Source organism: Rhinopithecus roxellana, chromosome 19 (assembly GCF_007565055.1).
Source record: "Rhinopithecus roxellana isolate Shanxi Qingling chromosome 19, ASM756505v1, whole genome shotgun sequence".
Lineage (NCBI taxonomy): Eukaryota > Metazoa > Chordata > Mammalia > Primates > Cercopithecidae > Rhinopithecus > Rhinopithecus roxellana.
In genome coordinates, this window is record NC_044567.1 from 25824503 (window position 1) to 25848015 (window position 23513).

The 23513-nt window shown below is 42.9% G+C and overlaps 1 protein-coding gene across 1 annotated transcript in view; it reads left to right on the forward strand.

The window, feature by feature from the left end:
- Positions 1 to 18121, forward strand: part of TEX14 (testis expressed 14, intercellular bridge forming factor) — a 78148-nt gene extending 60027 nt beyond the window's left edge. The window contains exons 22-31 of the mRNA XM_030923689.1: positions 319 to 446; positions 1495 to 1700; positions 3450 to 3549; positions 4978 to 5052; positions 8777 to 8854; positions 9630 to 9729; positions 13220 to 13312; positions 15245 to 15354; positions 16948 to 16999; positions 17756 to 18121. Of these exons, the coding sequence (XP_030779549.1) occupies positions 319 to 446; positions 1495 to 1700; positions 3450 to 3549; positions 4978 to 5052; positions 8777 to 8854; positions 9630 to 9729; positions 13220 to 13312; positions 15245 to 15354; positions 16948 to 16999; positions 17756 to 17792 (979 nt within the window). The 3' untranslated portion in view covers positions 17793 to 18121. The remainder of the gene's footprint in view (positions 1 to 318; positions 447 to 1494; positions 1701 to 3449; positions 3550 to 4977; positions 5053 to 8776; positions 8855 to 9629; positions 9730 to 13219; positions 13313 to 15244; positions 15355 to 16947; positions 17000 to 17755) is intronic.
- Positions 18122 to 23513: the final 5392 nt, after the last annotated feature.

Consider the following 23513-nt stretch of genomic DNA (forward strand, 5'->3'; position numbering starts at 1 on the left):
GTGGAGGTTGCAGTGAGCCAAGATCGTGCCATTGCACTCCATCCTGGGTGACAAGAGCAAAACTCCGTCTCAAAAAAAGAAAAAAAAAAAACTCTGTGGTAATAAAGAATATTAAAAAAAAAAGTTACAATCTCTTTTAAATATGTTCTCTAATATTCTCTTTAAGATATATAAGATGTTCTAAGATATTCTCTAATTCTGGCCTATTGCCACATAAAAATTTTGCTAAGAATATACTTAAAAAATACCTGTCAGGAATATATTGTTTGATTTTTCTAGTCATCTTCTCATCGTTATTGTGTGCTCTTAATTCTTTAGATCATTGACAGACATTCAAGACCTGTCTAGTATCTCCTATGAACCAGACAGCTCTTTTAAGGAAGCTTCATGCAAAACACCCAAAATAAACCATGCACCTACCAGTGTCAGCACTCCACTCAGCCCAGGTAATCACAGGGAAAAGAAGTGTTTGGGGAGAAGAACTTACGGCCCCAGCCCATTGGCTCTGGGAAGCCAAGCTGTGGGATCACAGCTGATGGCTGTGTTGTCACAGTGCAAAGGTTTTTCCTTAGGGCCAAAGCTGGGTAATCCCATTGTAAGCCAAGGGGGCAGGGTGATGGTGGTGGTGATTATTGGGCAGCCGTTAGGAGGTTTTGGTTAGAACTGCAGTGGTAAAGCCATGCAAATACTAGGTCTCCTCTAAGCGCTACTGAATTTAGAACAAAAACATTGAGCTTTGTAGAGTTTGCAACTTAAAACAGTACCTTGTGCTTAAACTTTATGTAGTTCTTAAGTCCTGCAACCATATGCAACCAGCATCAAATATCCTGTCTTTAGTGGCCTTACTTCCAATATATTTGTGGTTTAAAAAATCTCCCTTTATTTTATTTTGATAAAGTTTAGAGGACAAGTTTAGAGACTATTATATTTTACACCATGAGGAGCTGTGTCTCAGGTCAATGATTATTTCAGTAATTTTTTTTCTTTTTTTTTTTTTTTTAAAGACAGAGTCTCATTCTGTCCCCCAGGCTGGAGTGCAGTGGTGCAACCTCGGCTCACTGCAAGCTCCGCCTCCCGGGTTCACGTCATTCTTCTGCCTCAGCCCCCTGAATAACTGGGACTACAGGCACCCGCCACCACACCCGGCTAATGTTTTGTATTTTTAGTAGAGATGGGGTTTCACCATATTAGCCAGGATGGTCTCAATCTCCTGACCTCATGATCCGCCCCCCTTGGCCTCCCAAAGTGCTGGGATTACAGGCGTGAGCCACCGCACCTGGCCTTATTTTAGTTATTAGCAATTTGGAAAATCCTTAGTATAGGTATAGGTTTGTGGGTTTGGATGTTTTCTTTTGTTTGTTTGTTTTTTTAATATAAAGGATTCATTTCTGCACATCATATTGGGGCAGAAAAAAACAAAAACGAAGGGAAAAAGGGAAAAAAGAGAAATAATATAAAGGATTCAGACAGTAACCTCCCGCTTTTCTCCAACAGGATCAGTTTCTTCAGCTGCCAGTCAATATAAAGACTGCATTGAAAATATCACATTTCAGGTTAAGACAGAGTCTGCCTCTTGCTGGAACAGTCAAGAATTTATTCAGACTTTGTCTGATGAATTTATAAGTGTCCGAGAGAGAGTAAAGAAACTGGATTCTCTCCTTACTGCCTCTGAAACTTGCCCTTCAAGACTGCCTGGTCTTGTAAGTATATCAATTCCACGTTACAAACTCATGGAGTCAGCCCAAAGGGCCAGTGACCCAAACTGCCAAGATTTCTCCAAATTCATTAAGAAGGCAAGAAATAAGCTGGGTCCTCTCCTGGCTTCCCTGGGACTCCTCTCTTGAGTCTATGTTATGGGAGGCTTAAGTTTTGCTTCCTCCTTAAAGCCTCTCCTGGTTACTTCCCTGAGAGTTTTGATCGATCTCTACTGTTTCCTGAACTCCTGAACTAATAACCTACAGGAAAAACACTTAATGGTGTACTGCCTTCTTCTCCTCTTCTACTTCTTCCTCCTTTTTTTTTTTTCTTTTCCTCTCCCTTTCTCATATGTGTAGCCTCTTCAGGAAAACTACAAGTTCTGGCCAGGCACGGTGGCTCAAGCCTATAATCCCAGCACTTTGGGAGACTGAGGCAGGCAGATCACTTGATTTCAGGAGTTTGAGACCAGCCTGGGCAACATGACGAAACCCTATCTCTATGAAAGATACAGAGAATTAGCCGGGACATGGTGCCATGTGCCTGTAGTTTCAGCTACACAGGAGACTGAGGTGGGAGGAGCCTGAGGAGGCTGAGCCCAGGAGGTCGAGGTTGCAGTGAACTGTGATTGCACCACTACACTCCAGCCTGGGCGACAGAGTGAGACCCTGTCTCAAAAAAAAAAAAAAGAAAGAAAGAAAGAAAGAAAAGTACAAGTTCCTTTATGAAAAATTGTCAACTTTTGTGGCATTTGGCTCAAAAAAGGTCTCACTTTGAAGTAGGGAAATGACAAGGAATTTTATGTTTTCATTTAACAAACCATTAACTGGGGAGATTCTAAGTGCCGGGCACCATGTCAGGCCCTCTTCAAGGCATCCCAGTGTCAATAAGACATAATCCCTACCTCTAAGGAACTCACTGTCTAGTGAGAAAGACAGGGCTGATGTAACACAGCGGTAAGGACTGAGTGCTGAGGAGGCAGTCAGGGATAAGAAGGCTTCCCAGGCCGGATGTGGTGGCTCACACCTGTAATCCCACCACTTTGGGAGCCTGAAGTGGGTGGATCATTTGAGGTCAGGAGTTTGAGACCAGCCTGGCCAACATGGGAAAACCCCGTCTCTACTAAAAATACAAAAAAAACGGCCGGGCGCGGTGGCTCAAGCCTGTAATCCCAGCACTTTGGGAGGCCGAGACGGGCGGATCATGAGGTCAGGAGATCGAGACCATTCTGGCTAACACGGTGAAACCCCGTCTCTACTAAAAAAAATACAAAAAACTAGCCGGGCGAGGTGGCGGGCGCCTGTAGCCCCAGCTATTCGGGAGGCTGAGGCAGGAGAATGGCGTAAACCCGGGAGGTGGAGCTTGCAGTGAGCTGAGATCTGGCCAGTGCACTCCAGCCTGGGCGACAGAGCGAGACTCCGTCTCAAAAAAAAAAAAAAAAAAAAAAAATACAAAAAAAAATTGGCTGGGCATGGTGGTACACACCTGTAATCCCAGCTACTTGTGAGGCTGAGGCAGGAGAATTGCAAGAACCTAGGAGGCAAAGGTTGCAGCGAGCTGAGATTGTGCCACTGTACTCCAGCCTGGGCAACAGAGTGAGACTCCATCTCAAAAAAAAAAAAGAAGGCTTCCCAGAGAAGGTGACATGTGAGTGAGTTTGACTTAATCAACAAAACAATTGGAAATGACTGAGCTGCATATGCCTTTTTAGCTCAACACACATGACAGTTACTATGTTTATCTCTTACTTATAGAAAAGATTGTCTTCATTTATTGGGACTGGATCCTCCAGCCTTGTTAAGGCATGTGACTCATCACCACCCGATGCCACCCAGAGAAGGAGCCTGCCTAAAGGTACCCTGTGTTTAATATCAAAATAGAAGTTTATAATCAAGGAGGCTTAAATTGATGCTTATCAATCTTTGATGCCACATTAGGTTCAGACAGAAATGCTGTTTTCCCCATGATTATAAAAGTAAAACACACTCGGCCGGGCGCGGTGGCTCAAGCCTGTAATCCCAGCACTTTGGGAGGCCGAGACGGGCGGATCACGAGGTCAGGAGATCGAGACCATCCTGGCTAACAATGTGAAACCCCGTCTCTACTAAAAAATACAAAAAACTAGCTGGGCGAGGTGGCGGGCACCTGTAGTCCCAGCTACTCGGGAGGCTGAGGCAGGAGAATGGCGTGAACCCGGGAGGCGGAGCTTGCAGTGAGCTGAGATCCGGCCACTGCACTCCAGCCCGGGCGACAGAGTGAGACTCCGTCTCAAAAAAAAAAAAAAAAAAAAGTAAAACACACTCATTGTAGAAAAGTTGGAGAATAAATAAAAGCTTAAAAAAGAAGGTGACTACACTTTTTTAACCTCATGTACTTTTTTTGCATATCTTTTAAATATTTTTATAAATATATAATAATGTGTTTTAGCATAGTGAGATCATATTGTGTATCAGTTCTGGACTGCTTTATTCCCTTGATGTATTTTTGAGGCTTTTCCCTTGTTATTAAAAATTGTTCATAAATATATGTAGTAGTTATAGTCCATTCTACTTGTTGCTTAACCATTTTCTTATGTGTAAGATTTATATCATTTTCCACTTTTTGCTCTTTGTACATAATTTTTTATCTGTACCTCTGATCCTTTCCTTAGGATAGATTCTTAGAAGACAGTTTCCAAATCACGAGGTCTGAGAATATTAGCAGTCTGGAGGCATATTACCTTTATTACTTTAATTTTAACGTCTTCTGTCTTTGGTATAACTCTTGGAATTTCCCTCGGGGGATAGAGATTTTGTAAATTATGTTGAGGTATTTTGGTTAATGTTATAATTGAGCACTTGGGGCAAGACCCAAAGTATGATTGCCTCTAAATCCCCTGGCCTGATAATATTTAGTTAAAGGCCTCCTACTTTGTGCTTTTGTTCATTTTGGCTGGTCCAGAACCTCTGTATTCCTCCAGCAGCCCTGGTCCAGATTGAGCCACTTAGTAAGAATTTGTACCTTACCTCCTCCAAATATCCTTAGGAAGGGAGGGGCATAGATCAAGCAGTACCAGGGTAAGGGCTGATGTAGGAAAGGAAAGGGATTGGGGTAAAAGTGGGGAGTAAAGACCATTCACATGTTAGGAGGTGTCTACTGGAACTATTATGTAAGAGGTTTCCTTCCTCCTTAGTTTGTTTCGTCAGTGAGAAAAATCCTCAGTCAAGTCTATGTGAGAGCCTAGAAGAATTCAGTTCAGGTCCAGAGAGGTGTTAAGACATTTTCCCTTTTGCCTTTTTTAAGAACTAGTAGAAGCCTTCTCACAGCATCACATTGATGAGCTGCCGCCACCATCTCAGGAGCTACTTGATGAAATTGGTAAGAGATGTTCAACACAGAATATACTTCTCGGCCCTGTTAGTTATGTCACTGACCACAATATGGTGTCTTTGTCTCAAGTATGAACACTAGTATCAAAGGCTCTGTGACGGCCTGGGTGAATATAGGAAGGGGCAGTTTTCCAAAATTTAGGAAGGGGCAATTTTCCAATAAAATGAGCCACAGCCTGGCCAGGATGATTGGCTTGTATCAGTTTTCATTTTGTTACTTAAAGGACTTTTGTTGATGAATCTAAGGGGAAATAACATTCAAGGGGTTTATTATGATGAATTTCTTTTATTAAAGGAGTTCTTATCTCCTTTTCAGACCAAACCAGCCATTCCTTTGAGGCCTGAGGTCTGGCTGCCCAGGCCAAGACACCTGTGCTTTCAGTTTTGCCATTAGCTGTAGGTATTAAAGGTATTGAAATTGTGAATAAATCCCCTTCCTAAGAACAGGGAAGTCAGTGGCACAAAACTTAAAGATACCAGAATTTTCAGGCAGAGACTGAGCAGTACCAACCAAATATTTTTTGCAGCTGATTGGCTGGCCCTGTCCAGCCGGTCTGATGCTGAAAGTAAATGTTGCATGGTTATGGAAACTGGGGGCAGGTGGTCTGTTTTCCTAGGAAAGACCTGACTGCTCCTTTTTGACAGCCTGGCCAACCAGCCCTTCACCCTCAGAAAATGCATCTCATCAGACTCTGGATAGTCCAGTTCTTGTTATGGGACCTATAGAGAATTTCCTGAGGGGCACCCCTTGGTTTTCAGGGTCTCTGAGGTTTTGTGTTTCATAAAGGAGGAGGTAAATCAGAATTTTCAGGTCTGACTCAGTGGACAGCTCTCTCCAGGCTTATTGTCATAACCCTTAGCTCCTGTCCCTTGGCCTGATGAACGTGGGTGGAGCCAGTCAGTGCTGTCAGACCTTCCTTGGTTTCTTTCTTTTTCCATGGTCATAGGACCTTTCTTGCTTCACTCTACCCCTCCTGCAGTGCCACAGTGTTGTAGAGTCACAGGGTTGTTGGGTCAGGCTTTTAGAGCCCACACTCCCACCCTTGCTTTCCATATCTGGGATTCCCCAGGCAGCCCTTGCAAATTCCTCCTTTCCGGTTGCTCTCCTTAAAATAACAGAACTGCTGAGAGTGGAGGTCACTCCACACATGTTCTGCTCAGGTAGATTCTTAGTATCATTTGTTCTTGGTCGTGGTTTAAGGCAGTATTGTAGGCTCCTTTGCAGTTTGACCATAGCTGATACTTTTTCTCTGGATCCTGCTGTCTTCCCTCTATAGTTGCTGTGTAAACCTTCCATTCACCTCCTCCATTTCAGCAGCTGTGTTACCATACTTTGTCATGGACTCTGGCCTCATGGTGCTGCTGCACCCCAGCACAGTCTGCAGAAGCCTTCCCTCATTTCACTTATGGGAATTATCTAGGCCTCATTTAGCTTATGGGTTTCTAGGTGATGTCTGCACTTTGAGATGGGTCGGTAATTTTGCAGAAAGACAAAGGGCAGAGGGCACTTGAGTAGTTTCTTCTGATAATGGGCTTGCCTGCCCAATTACTATATATCATCACTCTGTTGTTTCCCCTAAAGAGACATTTGGGAAGTTACTGGAACTCTCAACTGCTATTTTGGAGGGCTCACATCCAAAGCTCTAGGCTCCTGACAGGTGCATAAAGTGGAAGGTTCTTTGGAACTAGGATACAGATGATCGTTTAAGATCTGCACTACTTTTAACAAGGACAAAAATTGATTTTTAAAATTTCAAATTGTATTAAATGATCTTATGGAGACCCTTGACACCCATGGCTGCCAGGTAGAGCTGCTTCCTGCACTGCAGGAAGGGAGAAGACCTGCACCAGCACAGAAGAGGACCATGCCAACGAGCTCAGGGTGGCTTGTCTATGCTGCCTCCCAGCTTGCTCTGCTTTGCAGAGCACTTTGAGGATAAAGCAGCATACTGAGTTAGCAGATGCTTGTCTTAGTCTAGTGAGTATTCCTTGCTTTGCCTTGCCTTGCCTTTTTCCTTTCCTTTCCTTTCCTTTTTCCTTTCCTTTGACAGGGTTTCACTCTTGTTGCCCAGACTAGAGTGCAATGGAGCGATCTCAGCTCACTGCAACCTTCACCTCCAGGGTTCAAGCAATTCTCTTGCCTCAGCCTCCCGAGTAGCTGGGATTACAGGCATGAGCCACCACGCCCGGCTAATGTTTTGTATTTTTAGTAGAGATGGGGTTCACCATGTTGGTCAGACTGATCTCAAACTCCTGACCTCAGGTGATCCACCTACCTCAGCCTCCCAAAGTGCTGGGATTACAGGTGTGAGCCACTGCTCCTGGCCAGGGTGTGTATTTCTTTAGGAACTGGAAATGATGGATATTCTTTGCTTTCCATCTTTTCTGTTTCTTTTCTTTTCTTTTTTTTGAGACAGAGTTTTACCCTGTCGCCCAGGCTGGAATGCAGTGGCATCATCTCAGCTCACTGCAACCTCTACCTCCAGGGTTCAAGCAATTCTTGTGCCTCAGCCTCCTGAGTAGCTGGGATTACAGATGTGTGCCACCATGCCTGACTAATTTTTGTGTTTTTAGTGGAGACGGGGGTTTCACTATGTTGGCCAGGCTGGTCTCGAACTCCTGACCTCAAGTGATCCACCTGCCTCGGCCTCCCAAAATGCTGGGATTACAGGCATGAGCCATCATGCTCAGCCTGCCTTCTGTCTTTTCATAAACCAGGTAAAAAATATGAAATATAGGCGAATAGAGATGGGAAAACATTTAGATTGTTTTGATGTTACTTTTTGAGAGACTATAAAATAGAGATTAAGAGCATAAACCTTAGAGCTAGACTGCCTGGATTCAGTTCCCAATTTTGCCACTTACTGTCTGTGTGATTTTTAGGTAAGTTCCTTAACCTGAATTTCCTCATCTGGTAAATAGCAGTAACAATAACACAGTCTATTTCAGAGGGTTGTTGTGAAGATTAATTGTGAACATTCATCCTGAATTAATGTACGTGAGTGCTTAGAAACAGAACCTGACACCTAGGGTTCTGCAAGTGTTATGTATGGTCATCATCATTTCTATTTTGAGTGTTGTGTGGGATTTTGTCATGCTTGAAGAATTCCTTTCAAACCTGGAATGCCCTAAAGCAGTGGTTCTCAAATTTTATCAGGCATCAGAATCACCTGAAGGGCTAGTTAAAACACACATTGCAGGGCCGGGCGCGGTGGCTCAAGCCTGTAATCCCAGCACTTTGGGAGGCCGAGACGGGCGGATCACGAGGTCAGGAGATCGAGACCATCCTGGCTAACACGGTGAAACCCCGTCTCTACTAAAAATACAAAAACTAGCCGGGCGAGGTGGCGGGCGCCTGTAGTCCCAGCTACTCGGGAGGCTGAGGCAGGAGAATGGCGTAAACCCGGGAGGCAGAGCTTGCAGTGAGCTGAGATCTGGCCACTGCACTCCAGTCCGGGCGACAGAGCGAGACTCCGCCTCAAAAAAAAAAAAAAAAAAAAAAAAAAAAAAAAAAAAAAAACACACATTGCTAGACCCCCAGAGTTTCTGATTCAGCAGGTCTGAGATGAGGCCTGAGAATGAGAATTCCTAACAAGTTTCCAGGTTATGTTAATACTGCTAGTCTAAGGATCACCCTTCGAGAACCACTGCTCTAGAGAATGGCAGGACATGCAAGGGAGGAAATGTTTCCTTTGCCTTTTGTGTTGTGACAGAGCTCTTGAAACAGCAGCAGGGCTCATCCACAGTGTTGCATGAGAACACAGCAAGTGATGCAGGAGGCACTGCAAATGGTAAGTGAACTACCTAGATCCTTTTCATCAGGTTCTTGTAACGCTGTCCTTGGCAACACAGTGGTACATATAGGGAAGGGTGACCTTGAGGTCAGGCACAACTCCACCTCAAGTCTGACTTTACAGTTACTTGTATGGCAAGCTGTTTTACTGTTTCTGAGCCTCAGTTGTCTTAATCTGTAAAATGGGGACAATAATTTCTGTCTCATGAAGTACATATTAGCTCCATGTACAGAGCCATGTACAAGTACTAACATTTTCAAATACTTAGCAAATGTTAGTCCTCTTCCCTTTATAGGACTGCTGGCAGGATGGAATGAGATAGCATATGTAAAATGCTTGGCATACATTAAAGGGTACATCCCTTCCCCACCCAAATTCCTTTCCTGGAACTCCAACTTAGAAACATCTAACAAGTGGAGAACAAGATGGTCCCCAAAGTAAATTTGTGCATTTTGTTTTCATGGTTGCTTGCCTCCTATTTTATGTGCCCTTTCTTTCTTCTGCTTCCTCTGTCTCCCTTGAGCCTTGGCACAAGCAAGGTTTCCTGTAGCTTCACCTGGCACTGAAAAGCTTCCAAGACCCCAGAAGCAGCTGTTGCAAATACAGGTGGCCTGCAGACTGCCACCTGGCCCCCTGCTCTCATGGGAAGAGGGGAGCTAATGCATTGCACACTTCAGGGACCACTGATTGGCCTTAATTTTTGAACTCTATTTTAAGGCAACCTTTCTCAATTTTTTTTTTCGTTCTAATAAATTCTTTCAACTGCTTTTAGATCAAAGGCACTTAGAAGAACAAGAAACTGACAGTAAAAAAGAAGATAGTAGTATGCTTTTGTCCAATGAAACTGGAGATCTCGGAGAGGACACAGAGAGGTAACAGGAAAAGCTGGACTTTTGAAAGGATTTTAAAAATTGTATTAGTTTATATTAGTTTTTTTTTCTAATATTGACAAATAAGAAAGGAAAAAAGTGGTCCTCTTTCATACTATCCTAATGGCCCCTATTCCTAAAGGGTTACTTTTTTTTTGCTTTAAAAATGTTTAATTGTGATACAATGTAGATAACAAAATTTACCATCTTAACCATTTTTAAGTGCAAGGTCCAATCACATTAATAAGTATATTCACATTGTTGTGCAAGTAATGTCCCAAACCTTTTCATCTTGCAAACTGAAACTCTATACCCATTTAAAAACTCCCCATTTTCGCCGGGCACGGTGGCTCACGCCTGTAATCCCAGCACTTTGGGAGGCCGAGGTGGGCGGATCACGAGGTCAGGAGATCCAGACCATCCTGGCTAACACGGTGAAACCCCATCTCTACTAAAAATACAAAAACTTAGCCGGGCGTGGTGGTGCGTGCCTGTGGTCCCAGCTACTCGGAGGCTGAGGCAGGAGAATGGCGTGAACCCAGGAGGCGGAGCTTGCAGTGAGCCGAGATGGTGTCACTGCACTCCAGCCTGGGCGACAAAGTGAGACTCTGTCTCAAAAAAACAAAAAACAAGAAAAAAAACTCCCCATTTTCTCTTCTTCCCACACCCTGGCCACCACCATTTTGCTTTTTGTTTCTGAGTTTCACTACTGTTGATACTTTACATAAGTGAAATCATAAAATATTTGTCTTTTTGTGACTGGCTTATTTTAACTTAGCATAATGTCCTCAAAGTTCATCCATGTTGTAGCATGTGTCAGCGTTTCCTTCCTTTTTAAGGCTGAGAAATATGTTTCATTTATCCAGTCGTCTGTTGATGGATATTTAGGTTGATTCCACCTTTTGTTATGGTGAAGAATTCTACTGTGAACACGAGTGTACGGATATCTCTTTGAGATCCTGCTTTCAATTCTTTTGGATATATACCCAGAAATGATATTACTGGATCATATGGTAATTCTATTTTTAATTTTTTGAGAACTGCCACACTATTTTCCATAGCAGCTGCCTCATTTTACAGTCCCACCAACAGTGCACAAGGGTTTCAGTTTCTCCACATCCTTGCCAACACTTGTTATTTTCTCTCTCTTTTTGTGGGGGTGGAGGCTTTTTTTTTTTTTTAATATAGTAGCCATCCTAATGGGTGTGAGGTGGTGCCTCACTGTAGTTTTGATTTTCCCTTCCCTAATGATTAGTGATTTTGAACATCTTTTCATATGCTTCTTGGCCGTCTGTATATCTTCTTTGGAGAAATGTCTGAGTTCTTTGCTGTGTGTGTGTGTGTATGTATGTATGCATATATGTATGTGTGTATGTATACATATATATAGTATGATCTATATATATACAGGTATATATGTATACATATATGTATGATGTCTATATATACATATATATGTATGATCTGTCTCTCTCTCTCTATATATATATATATGTATAAATTAGAGATGGGCTCTATGTTGCCCAGGCTGAACTTGAAGTCCTAGGCTCAAGTGATCTTCCTGCCCCATCCTCCCAAGTTGCTGGGATTACAGGTGCAAGCCACCATGCCTGGCTCTTTGCCTATTTTTTAATAGGGTTATTTGTTGTTATTTTCTCTTGAGTTGTTTTTAGGGTTTTGTTTGTTTATTTTTACTTCATTTTATTAGGCAAACACAGTTTCAGTCTTTTTCAAAACATTTTAGTTAGAGGCCTTAGAAGAGAAAATGGGGGCAGTCATCCAGACAATTCAGTCTAAAAGTACAAGGTTGCCTCAAGAAACCTGACTTTGTTCCTGATTTGGAGCTCTCTTTTTCCCTGTGTTGTAGGGTAAACTACTTCAGCTCACCACCTCTGTCTTATTATTCGGGGCCAGGAATAGGTTAAGGTGAGCTCAGGAGATACACTCCTTGGATACAAAATTGAAGGGAGCAACAAAAAAACTCAGTAGTCAAGATAAGTAATATTTTAGTGCAATTTTTTTTTTTTTTTTTTTTTTTTGAGACAGAATCCCACATTGTTGCCCAGGCTGGAGTGCAATAGGGCATGAACACCGCTCACTGCAGCCTTGACCTCCTGGCCTGAAGTGATCCTCCTGCCTCAGCCGCCAAGTAGTTGGGTCTACAGGCTCATGCCAACATGCCTAGCTAATTTTTGTATTTTTTGTAGAGATGGGGTTTTTGCCATGTTGCCCAGACTGGCCTTAAATTCCTGAACTCAAGTGATCCACCCACCTTGAACTCCCAAAGTGCTGGCATTACAGGGGCCGGGCACAGTGGCTCACACCTATAATCCCAGCGCTTTGGGAGGCCGAGGTAGGTGGATCACTTGAAGCCAGGAGTTTGAGGCCAGCCTGGCCAACATGGCAAAACTGCATCTCTACTAAAATTATATTTTAAAAAAATTAGCCAGGCATGATGGCACACACCTGTAGTCCCAGCTACTCAGGAGGTTGAGGCAGGAGAATCGCTTGAACCTGGAAGGCGGAGGTTGCAATGAGCTGAGATGGTGCCAGGGCACTCCAGCCTGGGCAACAGAGCGAGATTCTGTCTCAAAAAAAAAAAAAAAAAAAAAATTAAGCTCTTTTTCCGTGATCAAAAGTTAGCTACTGTTATTGTTGTCTCTTCCTTTTCCAAAAGGGCCAGCAGTGCTGACGACAGATAGATGCTCCACAGATGCTCAGTCATCTCAGTGCTGTGAATGATCAATCTAGGCACCAAGCCAGAGTGGAAGATATTTTTTCAGATGGGCAGGATTTTCAGGCCTTCTTAAAATACTCTACCCTGCATCTTCTAGCCTTTTCTTGGGAAAAAATGTAGGAAAGCATGTATAGTTCTAGCCTCAGGTAGAAAACTGACTCAGTGACCTAGAATTGAGAACAGAGTCTGCCATCAGACTTGGGGAAGCAGTGATCTTAATAGGTGCTAAGGCTTTTTGTCAAGGGGTTAAAGGACTGTTTTAGTGCATATTTCTTCTTTCTTTCTTTTTTCTTTGAGACAGTCTTGCTCTGTTGCCCAGGCTAGAGTGCAGATCTCGGCTCACTGCAGCTGCCACCTCCTAGGCTCAAGCTATTCCCCTGCCTCAGCCTCCCAGGTAGTTGGGATTACAGGTGCATGCGACCATGCCCAGCTGATTTTTGTATTTATAGTAGAGATGGGGTTTGACCATGCTGGCCAGGGTGATCTCAAACTCCTAACCTCAGGTGATCCACCCACCTCGGCCTCCCAAAGTGCTGGGATTACAGGTGTGAGCCACCACGCCCAACCAGTGCATATTTCAGTCAGATCTAAGTGACCTCTATGACTCCAGACACAATCTCACTGAACTCTCATTTTTCATACGTATAGTGAAAGCACAGGTTTTAAGGTCCTTTCTACTCTAAAGTGTTATGCATCTTTGTCAAGGGAGATGGGAAATGACTGTTGTCTCCATCCTCTTCACTTGTCCTTGAACAGAGCTCACTCTACTCTGGATGAGGACCTGGAAAGATGGCTGCAGCCACCTGAGGAGACCATGGAGCTACAAGACCTTCCCAAGGGCTCTGAAAGGTTATTGTTCCCCAAGAGGGAATCCTTTTTTTCTTTTTTGGGAAGTGGGGCTAAGTTTTAGACTTCTTGGAGAATGAATGCCTGGTAATGGCATTACATTGATTTAGATAAGCCAGTCCTGACTCCACCTGTCTACACTCATATTTGCCCCTCTTCCTCTGACCACCCGCAGTACTCAAGATATTTATTAGCAGATTCATATCAGTATAGACAGAGGCTTCTAAGTTTGCTGTATCTTGACCCTGCTACCTTTGACATTTTCATCAGTCATTTGAATGAAATCAGAAAAGGCATGCTTATCAAATTTTTAGATAACACAAATCTAGGAATGAATGCTGATGTGATGAGTAATAGTCTGAGGATTCAAAATCATCTTGACAGGTGGAAATGTTAGATTCTGTAAAAGATAAAGGTCAAAGATCCAAAATTACAGAATGTGTGAGACCTGGTCTAATTTAAGTTTTCATCAGAAGCTTCTGCTCACTATAATTTTACTGAGGGCAAGAAGTATGTCTTATTTTTGTATGCCCAGTACTGAGCCATGCATCTTGAGACATGATGAGAAGTCAAGAAATTCTTCCTGAGGAAGGCATGGGCAGTGACTCTGTGAGGCCTGTTTGATGAAGTGCTGAAAAGGTCAATGCAGCATTGATGCTGGATATACAGAAATGTACTGTCCAGATGACAGTAATATGCTGCTTAGAGGAGTCCTAGGACCCATGTGGGGCTCCATTCTGGGCATCACATTTTAAAAGGGATATTAACAAACACGAGTGTGGCCACAGAACAGTCAGAGATCTGGAAACCATGTCATATGAGAACAGCTGAAGGAGCTGAGAAGCTCAGCCTGAGAAGAGCAGATGGAATGGAGAATTTGATAGCTGCCCTCAAATACCTGAAATATTGTGAAGTGAAGAGAGTCAGCTTACTTTTCTGCCCCAGAAGACTGATTAGTGACTAGAAATTGCAGAGTAACAGATTTTTATTCAGTAAAGCACAAACCTAATAGCCACAGCTATCTGATAAAGGGAACAGCTGCCTGCCTTTACACTTACTTTAGTAATGGTTACTGCTGCTCAGGCAGTGGCTGGATGATTCCCTGTCTCGGGCATTTGAACGGGGGCAGAAGATAACCCAAAGGCCTCCTCCAACTCTTGAGTCTGTGATTCTATTAGTGGGAAAATATTAAGAGGGGAAAAATCCTTTTCACTGTAGCTGGCTTTATTTTCTCTCTCATTTTACATATTTTGTTTTGACTATCCACCACATGAAAACAGAATAATGCCTAAACAATGTTATTTTGGTTCAACCAGCATCCACTGAGCACTGACAATGTCCAAAGCACTGTGCTAGGGGCTGGAGGTACCACGAAGAGGGATAAAATGGCTCCGCCTATAAGGAGTTTCCAGTTGGGTCGAGGGGATGGTTTCTGCTTAATAGATTGACAAACGTGGTCTTAAATTTTGAGGTACTTAAATTATTTACATATTTCACTTAGGAGAGAGTTTCGGGAAATGAAGATAAGATGATAAAATAAATGATGGTTTTGAAAAGGACACCAATCAAAATTTAAGTAAAATGCCTTTTTTTTTCCTTTGAGGCAATGTAGCATAGTGGTTGAAAGCAGAGTCTAGGGCAGACTGAGTCTGAGGTCAGATTCTAGCTCCAGGAATTATTAGATGTGTAATTTAACTTCTGTGTGCCTCAGTTTTCTCATTGCTTAATCGGGATGGGAGTGGTAACTACCTTATATAGTTATAATTAAATGAGTTAAATTATAGCACTTAAACCAATGCCTGGTCCATAGAGAACACTCTTGTTAGTGCTAGCTATTATATTTTTTGTTTGTTTTTTTTGTTTTGTTTTGAGTACAGTCCTGTTTTCTTGGCTGTTGTGCATATGTTTTGATTCCCCAAATCATTGTTGTTACAGGGAGACAAATATCAAAGATCAAGAAGTTGGTGAAGACAAGAGAAAAAGGGAAGATAGCATCACGCGAGAGAGAAGGAAATCAGAGAGTGTTTTAGGGACTTCTGAAGAAGGTATGAATTAATGAGTGTTTATAATGTAGTCTGTAGTCCTTGGGCTTTGATGTGCATCAAAGTTATTTAGAAATGTTTCCCAGATGCTATACATAATCCTCCTGCCTTTGATAATTTATTTTTCCCTGCAGTTCAGCCCAGGTTTTCTGTTAATTGCCAATCATAGCTTTATCACAAAAACAGTAATAACATCCAATTCTATTTCCAAAGCAAGCTTTTGCCCAGTGTCATCATCATTATCTTGCACATTGTCTGGAGAGACGTTTGCTTCTTTTTTTTTTTTTTTTTAGACAGTTTCACTCTTGTTGCCCAGGCTGGAGTGTAGTGGCACGATCTCAGCTCATCGCAACCTCTGCCTCCTGGGTTCAAGTAATTCTCCTGCCTCAGCCTCCCCAGTAGCTGAGATTGTAGGTGCGCGCCAGCTAATTTTTGTGTTTTTAGTAGAGACGGGGTTTCACCATGTTGGCCAAGATGGTCTCAATCTCTTGACCTCAGGTGATCTGCCCACCTTGGCCTCTCAAAGTGCTGGGATTACAGGCATGAGCCACTGCATCCAGCCGATGTTTTGCTTCTAATTGTCCGACATCTTCAAAAGAGTTTTAAATTTAGCTCACATAGATGCTTCAAAATCCAGTAAGAAATCACATTTATGGGCTTTAAATGGAGTCTACAAGTAATGTGAAAATTATAAATTAACCTTAATTTTAAAACTATTTTGATAGAACTTGAAGGCTTCTGATATGCCCTTTATAATGATGCTGTCCCATATTTAAGTTCTTCCTACTCAGGGAAGTAAGAGACATTAACTCTTTCAGATCAACTGGTATTCCTTTCATCCCTTCCTGATTTCCTTCTCATTCTCCCCATCTCTGCCCTGCTTTGTGCAGAATGCTGACCCTAGTGGACTACATCTCCTGGACTTCCTGTTTGCCAATGACAGGCCCCAGCAGAAGATTAAGGGGGCTAGAGAGAAGCTGGGGGTATTACTTTGCCTCCCTGCTTACTTCAGCACCTTGTACCTGGTAGAACTGGTGTCCCTCCACAAGTGCGGCTTCTGTAGGCAGCCCATTCATCCCAATTCCAGCTCTCATTAGGCTCTGGTAACTGACCTCTCATCTCCAACACTCAGTTCCTTCAGACTTAGGCTTCCCACTGCTGCTAATCACTGGATGCCTTGACATTCCTTGTTTGTTCCCTTAACTCTAAATAAACGTCTGTATGTAGTCACTTCATTAAGGATCTTTATTTGAATCAGCCATGGGTACATTCTGTCTCCTCCAGAACCCTGACTGCAACAGGGCCTAGAGCATGTAGATATTTAGCTATTAATAGTATTGATTTCACTGAGAAGATAATACAGGGGCTTTGTGAATTAGTGTCATTAGTGTCCATTGCTATGGCAGAAAACTATAGAATGTTAGGAGGGGAACCCATAAACTGTGTTTTTAGAAAGAGTCTATCTGGCAGAATATAACAACCATTGTAGGTAAAACAGTCTACCCTAAATGAGAGGGAGCACTAATATGAATACTGGCACCCTTTGACCTAGAAAATAATCGTGTTGTTTTTTCCTTCCTCTTATATTTCATCAAGATGAACTAAAACCCTGTTTTTGGAAGCGACTAGGTTGGTCCGAATCATCCAGGTAATGAGATATGAGACGTTTGTAGATCAAAAGTCATGTTTATAGACAACAGAAGCAGAATTAAAAACATTTACCAGTGTCTAAATACACATTAATGACAAAGATTTGAATTTAGACAAAGTTGCTCAATTTTTAAAATGTTACTGTTTATAGTTAATTAAAATGTAAAATGAAATTAATGCCAACTTTGATTAAATAAGTGATAGAGTCAGCATAAGAACAGTTTTAGGCCGGGCGCGGTGGCTCACACCTGTAATTCCAACACTTTGGGAGGCCGAGGTGGGCAGATCACCTGAGGTCAGGAGTTCGAGACCAGCCTGGCCAACATGGTGAAACCCCGTCTCTACTAAAAATACAAAAATTAGCCGGGCATAGTGGCAGGTGCCTGTAATCCCAGCTACTGGGGAGGCTGAGGCAGGAGAATCACTTGAACCCAGGAGGCAGAGGTTGCAGTGAACCGAGATTACGCCATTACACTCCACCTGGGGGACAAGAGCAAGACTCTGTCTCAAAAAAAAAAAAAAAAAAGAACAGTTTTAATATGGAGAGAATACAGAAGATGCTGCTGTGAATTGCTTTTTAGTAATTTTGCCTTTCCATGACACACTGTTGGTCATAATCGCCCTTGATTATAAAGACTAAAATCCCTTTCCCTTGAATTTAATTGAGTAGAAAGAGGATGTGGTTTGTGTCTTTGAAAAACATACACACCAACTTGAAACTTCCTTTTTTGTTCTTTAAAAAACATGTGCATAGGATAATCGTGCTGGATCAGAGTGACTTGTCAGACTGACTGTAATTGGATCGTAGATGGACTCCTGGCCTGAGTTTTAAGTGTCCTGGTTGTGAGCTACTTTCTTCTCTTTCTGCTTCAGTTGCTATCAGGGCAGCAGTTCCAGTTTTGTAAGTCTCCCTTTGTTCAGCTGCCACAATGGACATCATCGTTTGGCCCTCTCTGTTAGCAGCACATTCAACCATTTGTTTTCAGTCAGATTTCTGAAAAGTGAGAGGTAGTTTTGATTGTAAAAATTTTTGGTTGTGCCTAGAATGGCTTTGGTTTTGTTGATGTTAATTTTCAAAAACTTTAACTCTTGTTATATAATAAAATGTTTACTTTTAATAGATTTTGCTGTGTAAGATATATTTCTGAATTTGAGTTATTGGGAGTTGTGGGGAGAACTGCCATCCAAAGAGGCTTCAATTTCTGACAAATATGCAACTACTGCTACCACCCATTATACATACTGGTACCAGTCATCTGTGTCTCATAACAGAACTACAGCTGAGAGTGCCATATTCCCATTCCAGCTAGAATTGGCTCACACAATCAAAGTATAGGTAGTGGCCAGATGTGGTGGTTCACGTCTATAATCCCAGCACTTTGGGAGGCCAAGGCAGGAGGATTGCTTGAGCCCAGGAATTCGAAACTGGCCTAGGTAACAGAGGGAGTTCCCTGTCACTATAAAAAATTAAAAAATTAGGCAGACATGATGGTGCATGTCTATAGTCCTAGCTATTTACAAGGCTGAGGTGGGACGATCACTTGAGCTCAGGAGACTGAGGCTGCAGTGAGCCATGATTACACCACTGCACTCCAGCTTGGGTGCAGAGTGAGACCCTGTCTCAAAAAAAAAAAAAAGTAAGTACAGGTAGCAATAAAGTCCTAAACTAGTTTGAACTCATTAAGGTGAACAAATATTATCTCCATATATTTTGTATTGTACCACTAAGATCATAGCATTGTCTCTAATTTAGCCTGTTGTAACCACTGGCCAGATGCACATGTGCAGTTATTTTGTTTTTTGTTTTTGTTTTTTTTTTGAGACAGAGTCGCTCTGTCCCCCAGGCTTGAGTACAGTGGTGCGATCTTGGCTCAATGCAACCACCAACTCCCGGATTCAAGCGATTCCCCTGCCTCAGCCTCCTGAGTACCTGGGACTACAGGCGCATGGCACCACACCTGGCTAATGTTTTGTATTTTTAGTAGAGATGGAGTTTCACCGTGTTAGCCAGGATGGTCTCAATCTCCTGACCTCATGATCTGCCTCCCTTGGCCTCGCAAAGTGCTAGGATTACAGGTGTGAGGCCTGGCCATGCAGATTTTTTATATACCTTCACCTATCTCCAGTTTGAAATCTTCATGATGAATAAAAACATTTTACTTTCTTTTTTTTTGAGACAGAGTCTCACTCTGTTGCCCAGGCTGGAGTATAGTGGTACCGTCTTAGCTCACTACAACCTCTGCCTCCTGGGTTCAAGTGATTCTTGTGCCTCAGCTTCCCAGGTAGCTGGGATTACAGGTTTGCACTACCACAGTGCACACTATCACACCCAGCTAATTTTTGTATTTTCAGTAGAGACGGAGTTTCATCATGTTGGCCAGGCTGGTCTCGAACTTCTGACCTCAAATGATCCGCCTGCCTTGGCCTCCCAAAGTGCTGGGATTACAAGCGTGAGCCACTGTGCCTGGCGATGAATAAAAACATTTTCTTAGAAGCCCTGTGCTGTTGTGCAGTACTAGTCAGCTAACATTTTATTATTCTGTCTTGGTGAGTAAATAGTAGGTCTTTTGTTTGTGAAAACTGAATAGTTCTTATTGTAGATGGTTATATTCATACTTCTTTGCACTCAGAAATTTTAGCCTGCACAGATAAAATAAGAAGGTATAAATCTATTTGACCATTTTAAAGTAAGGAAACAGTTGCTTGCTGTTGTAACCAGAGAAAAAACACCCGAAAACGAATTAGTTTATAAATAAAACTAGGTGAAGAAAAGTTTGGTTTTCTTAGAGGCAGGATCTCACTTTGTTGCCTAGGCTGGAGTGCAGGGCACGATCATGGCTCACTGCAGCCTTGAACTCCTGGACTCAAGCGATCCTTCCACCTCAGCCTCCCAGGTAGCTCGGACTACAGACATGGGCCACCACACCTGGCTTTTTTTTTTTTTTTTTTTTTTTTTTTTTTTTTGAGACGGAGTCTCTCTGTTGTCACCTGGTCTGGAGTGCAATGGCATGATCTCGACTCACTGCAACCTCTGCCTCCCGGGTTCCAGCAATTCTCCCACCTCAGCCTCCCAAGTACCTGGGATTATAGGTGCCTGCTACCACACCTGGCGAGTTTTTGTATTTTTAGTAGAGATGGGGTTGCACCATGTTGGTCAGGCTGATCTTGAACTCCTGACCTCAGGTGATCCACCCGCCTTGGCCTCCCAAAGTGCTGGGATTACAGGTATGAGCCACTGTGTGCGCCTGGATTTTTTAAAACAATTTTTAGGAGAGATAAAGTCTCCCTACGTTGCCAAGTTGGTCTCAAACTCCTGGGTCAAGTCATCCTCCTGCCTCAGCTTCCCAAAGTGCTGGGATTACAGGTGCAAGCCACTGCTCCTGGCCTGGGTGAAGAAAATTTAAAGGATACAAGGATTTAAAATACACCATCTTCCTCTCATAAAACATATTCTAATCGATGAGACAAAACCAACATATGTACAAATGTAAGGACCAATAGCAGACATATCATGATAAATGATGAGCTATATTATTATGGCATTAATTATTAGTATTCATAAAGGCTACAAGTCCTAGTATACAAGTTCCTGCTGATAAGGACTGTAATCTCCTTTATTTAGGGTAGACTTCTGTCTGGCCAGTGACTGTAATATTGGCCAATATTAACAATTATAATGTTGGCAGGTATTATTTATTGGTTATAGAGCAACTGTGATGTGCCAGTTACCTTATAAACATTAATCCTTTTCTTGCACATAGCAGTCACACTGTGTTTTCCTTTCCTTTCCTTTCCTTTCCTTTCCTCTCCTCTCCTCTCCTCTCCTTTCCTTTTTTTTCTTTTTCTTTTTCTTTTTCTTTTCTTTCAGATGGAGTCTCACTCTGTCAACCAGGCTGGAGTGTAATGGCACAATCTCGGCTCACTGCAACCTCTGCCTCCTGGATTCAAGCAGTTCTCTCACCTCAGCCTCTGGAGTAGTTGGGATTACAGGTGCATGCCAGCACACCCAGCTAATTTTTGTATTTTTAGTAGAGACGGGGTTTCACCATATTGACCAGGCTGGTCTTGAACTCCTGACCTCAAGTGATCCGCCTGCCTGGGCCTCCCAAAGTGCTGGGACTATAGGCGTGAGCCACCGTGCCCAGCTACTGTGTTTCTTTATTATGCGTCTTCTCCCATTCTCATCATCTATTTCAGACTTCCATCCTTCACTTTGCATAAACTCTTAACAGATGACTTTACCTCCAACTTTACAGAAAAAATAGAAGCCATCAGATGGGAATGAACTCAGCTGCCTGCCACCAAACCAAAACTACTAACATGGCCACATCTATCTGTGTAGAACAGAACAACAGTTGTAGGTGAAGCAGTCTGCCCTGCACTAGAGATGGACTTACTCTACACCTATTCTTTTCACTTTCCTTCCTGTTATACTGAAGGAGGTGTCTCTCTTCCTGTCCTTGGCCAGTATCATCTTTTTTCCACTCAGGGTTATCCTTCCCAGGTTATCATTTCTCTTTTCAGTAGCTTCAACCCACCCCTCATTTTTTTTGAGACAGAGTTCACCATGTTGCCCAAGCTGGACTCAAACTCCTGGGGTTGAGTAATCCTCCTACCTCAGTTTCCCAAGGTGCTGGGACTACAGGCTCTTGTCACTGAGCCTGGCTTCTTTTCTTTTCATCAGCATTAACACACTTGGATTTTCCTATCTTTAAAAAGCATTTCCTAGATCTCACCTAGTTTTCCAGCTACTGTCTCATCTCTCTCCTCCCATTGCAACAAGAGTTCTTGAGAGAGTTGTCTACACCTGCTATCTTTAGTGCCTTACCTCCCACTAGCTCCTCAGCCCATTAGAATCTGAATTCTACTTCCGTTCTCTAGTAGTCATTTAAGATCACAGTGACACAGAGCCAGGTGCCGTGGCTCACGCCTTTAATCCTAAATCACCTGAGGTCAGGAGTTTGAGATCAGCCTGGCCAACATGGCAAAAGCCTGTTTCTACCAAAAATACAAAAAAAAATGAGCTGCGTGTGGTGGTGCATACCTGTAATCCCAGCTACTCAGGAGGCTGAGGCAGGAGGATCGCTTGAACCCAGGAGGTGGAGGTTGCAGTGAGCTGAGATCCTGCCACTGCACTCCAGCCTGGGCAACAGAGCTTGACAGTGTCTAAAAGAAAAAGAAAAAATGAAAAAAATCACAGCGACTCTTACTCCTAAATCTGATGGACACTTTGGCCTCCTTGTCATTTGCTCTTTACCTATTCCCTTGGCTTTCCTGATGTCACACTCTGGTTTTCCTTCTATCTCTGTTGATTACTCCACCTCAGCCTCCTTTGGGGGTTCCACCTCTATCTTTTCTCACTGCAAGTTCTTCTAAGAGACCTTGTTCACTCCCATGGCTTCAGTTAGTGTCTATGTATATACTGACAGCTCCCAGATTTGTGTCTAGGACTAGATTTCTCTTCTTAGCTCATATTACTACCCATATATTTGATGTCTCCATTTGGACTGAACTCATAGTCTTAACTTTCTCCACCTCCAGCATTCCCCTTCCATTCAGTGGTATTGCTGTCCAGTCAGCCACTCAAACCAGAAACCCAGGAGTCATCCTTGACTCTTCTGCCATTCCTTTACTCCTTACATAAAAAAAAAATTAGGCCGGGTGCTTTGGCTCATATCTGTAATCCTAGCACTTTGAGGGGCCAAGGTGGGGGGGATTGCTTGAGGCCAGGAGTTTGAGACCAACCTGGTCAACATAGCAAGACCCTGTTTCTATAAAATATTTAAAAATTAGCCAGGTGTGGTGGCATGCGCCTATAGTCCTAGCTACTTGAGAGGCTGAGACAGGAGGATTGCCTGACCCTAGGAGTTCAATGCTGCAGTGACCCATGATTTGTGCTACTGTACTCTAGCCTTGGCAACAGAGCAGGACACTGTCTCAAAAAAAAAAAAAAAAAAAATCAATCATTGGCAATGCACAATGGTGCACATCTGTAGTCCCAGCTATTCAAGAGGCCTCCAAAATCTATGTCCTTTATGCCCATTTCTTTCCATTTCTATTGCCACTGCACTAATCCAGACTATAATTAATTCCTCCCTGGACCATTGCAACAGCCTCCTGAAGTGGCTGCTTCCATTCAGTCTCACATTCAACAGATATTTTTTGAATGACTCCTATGTTCCACATGCTACTTTAGGTGCCGGGGTGATAGCGAACAAAGCAGAGTCCCTGCTGTCCTGGAGTTAAATGAACAAATGGTAAAAGCTATGAAGAAAACAAATAGGTTAAAGTGATAATTGGGTTGGGGAGCAACTTAACATTAGCTAGGGCTATTCAAGGGAAATTTGCCCTGAAGAAGTGACGCTTGAGCTTTGATTGGAATGATGACAAGGAGCCAGTCTTGTGACTCTGGAAGATGAACATGCCAGCAAGGGAATGGCAAGTGCAAAGGCCCCACAGGAAACACCGAATTAGAGCAGCAGAAGGCCGGTGTGGTGGTGGGGGTTAATCTG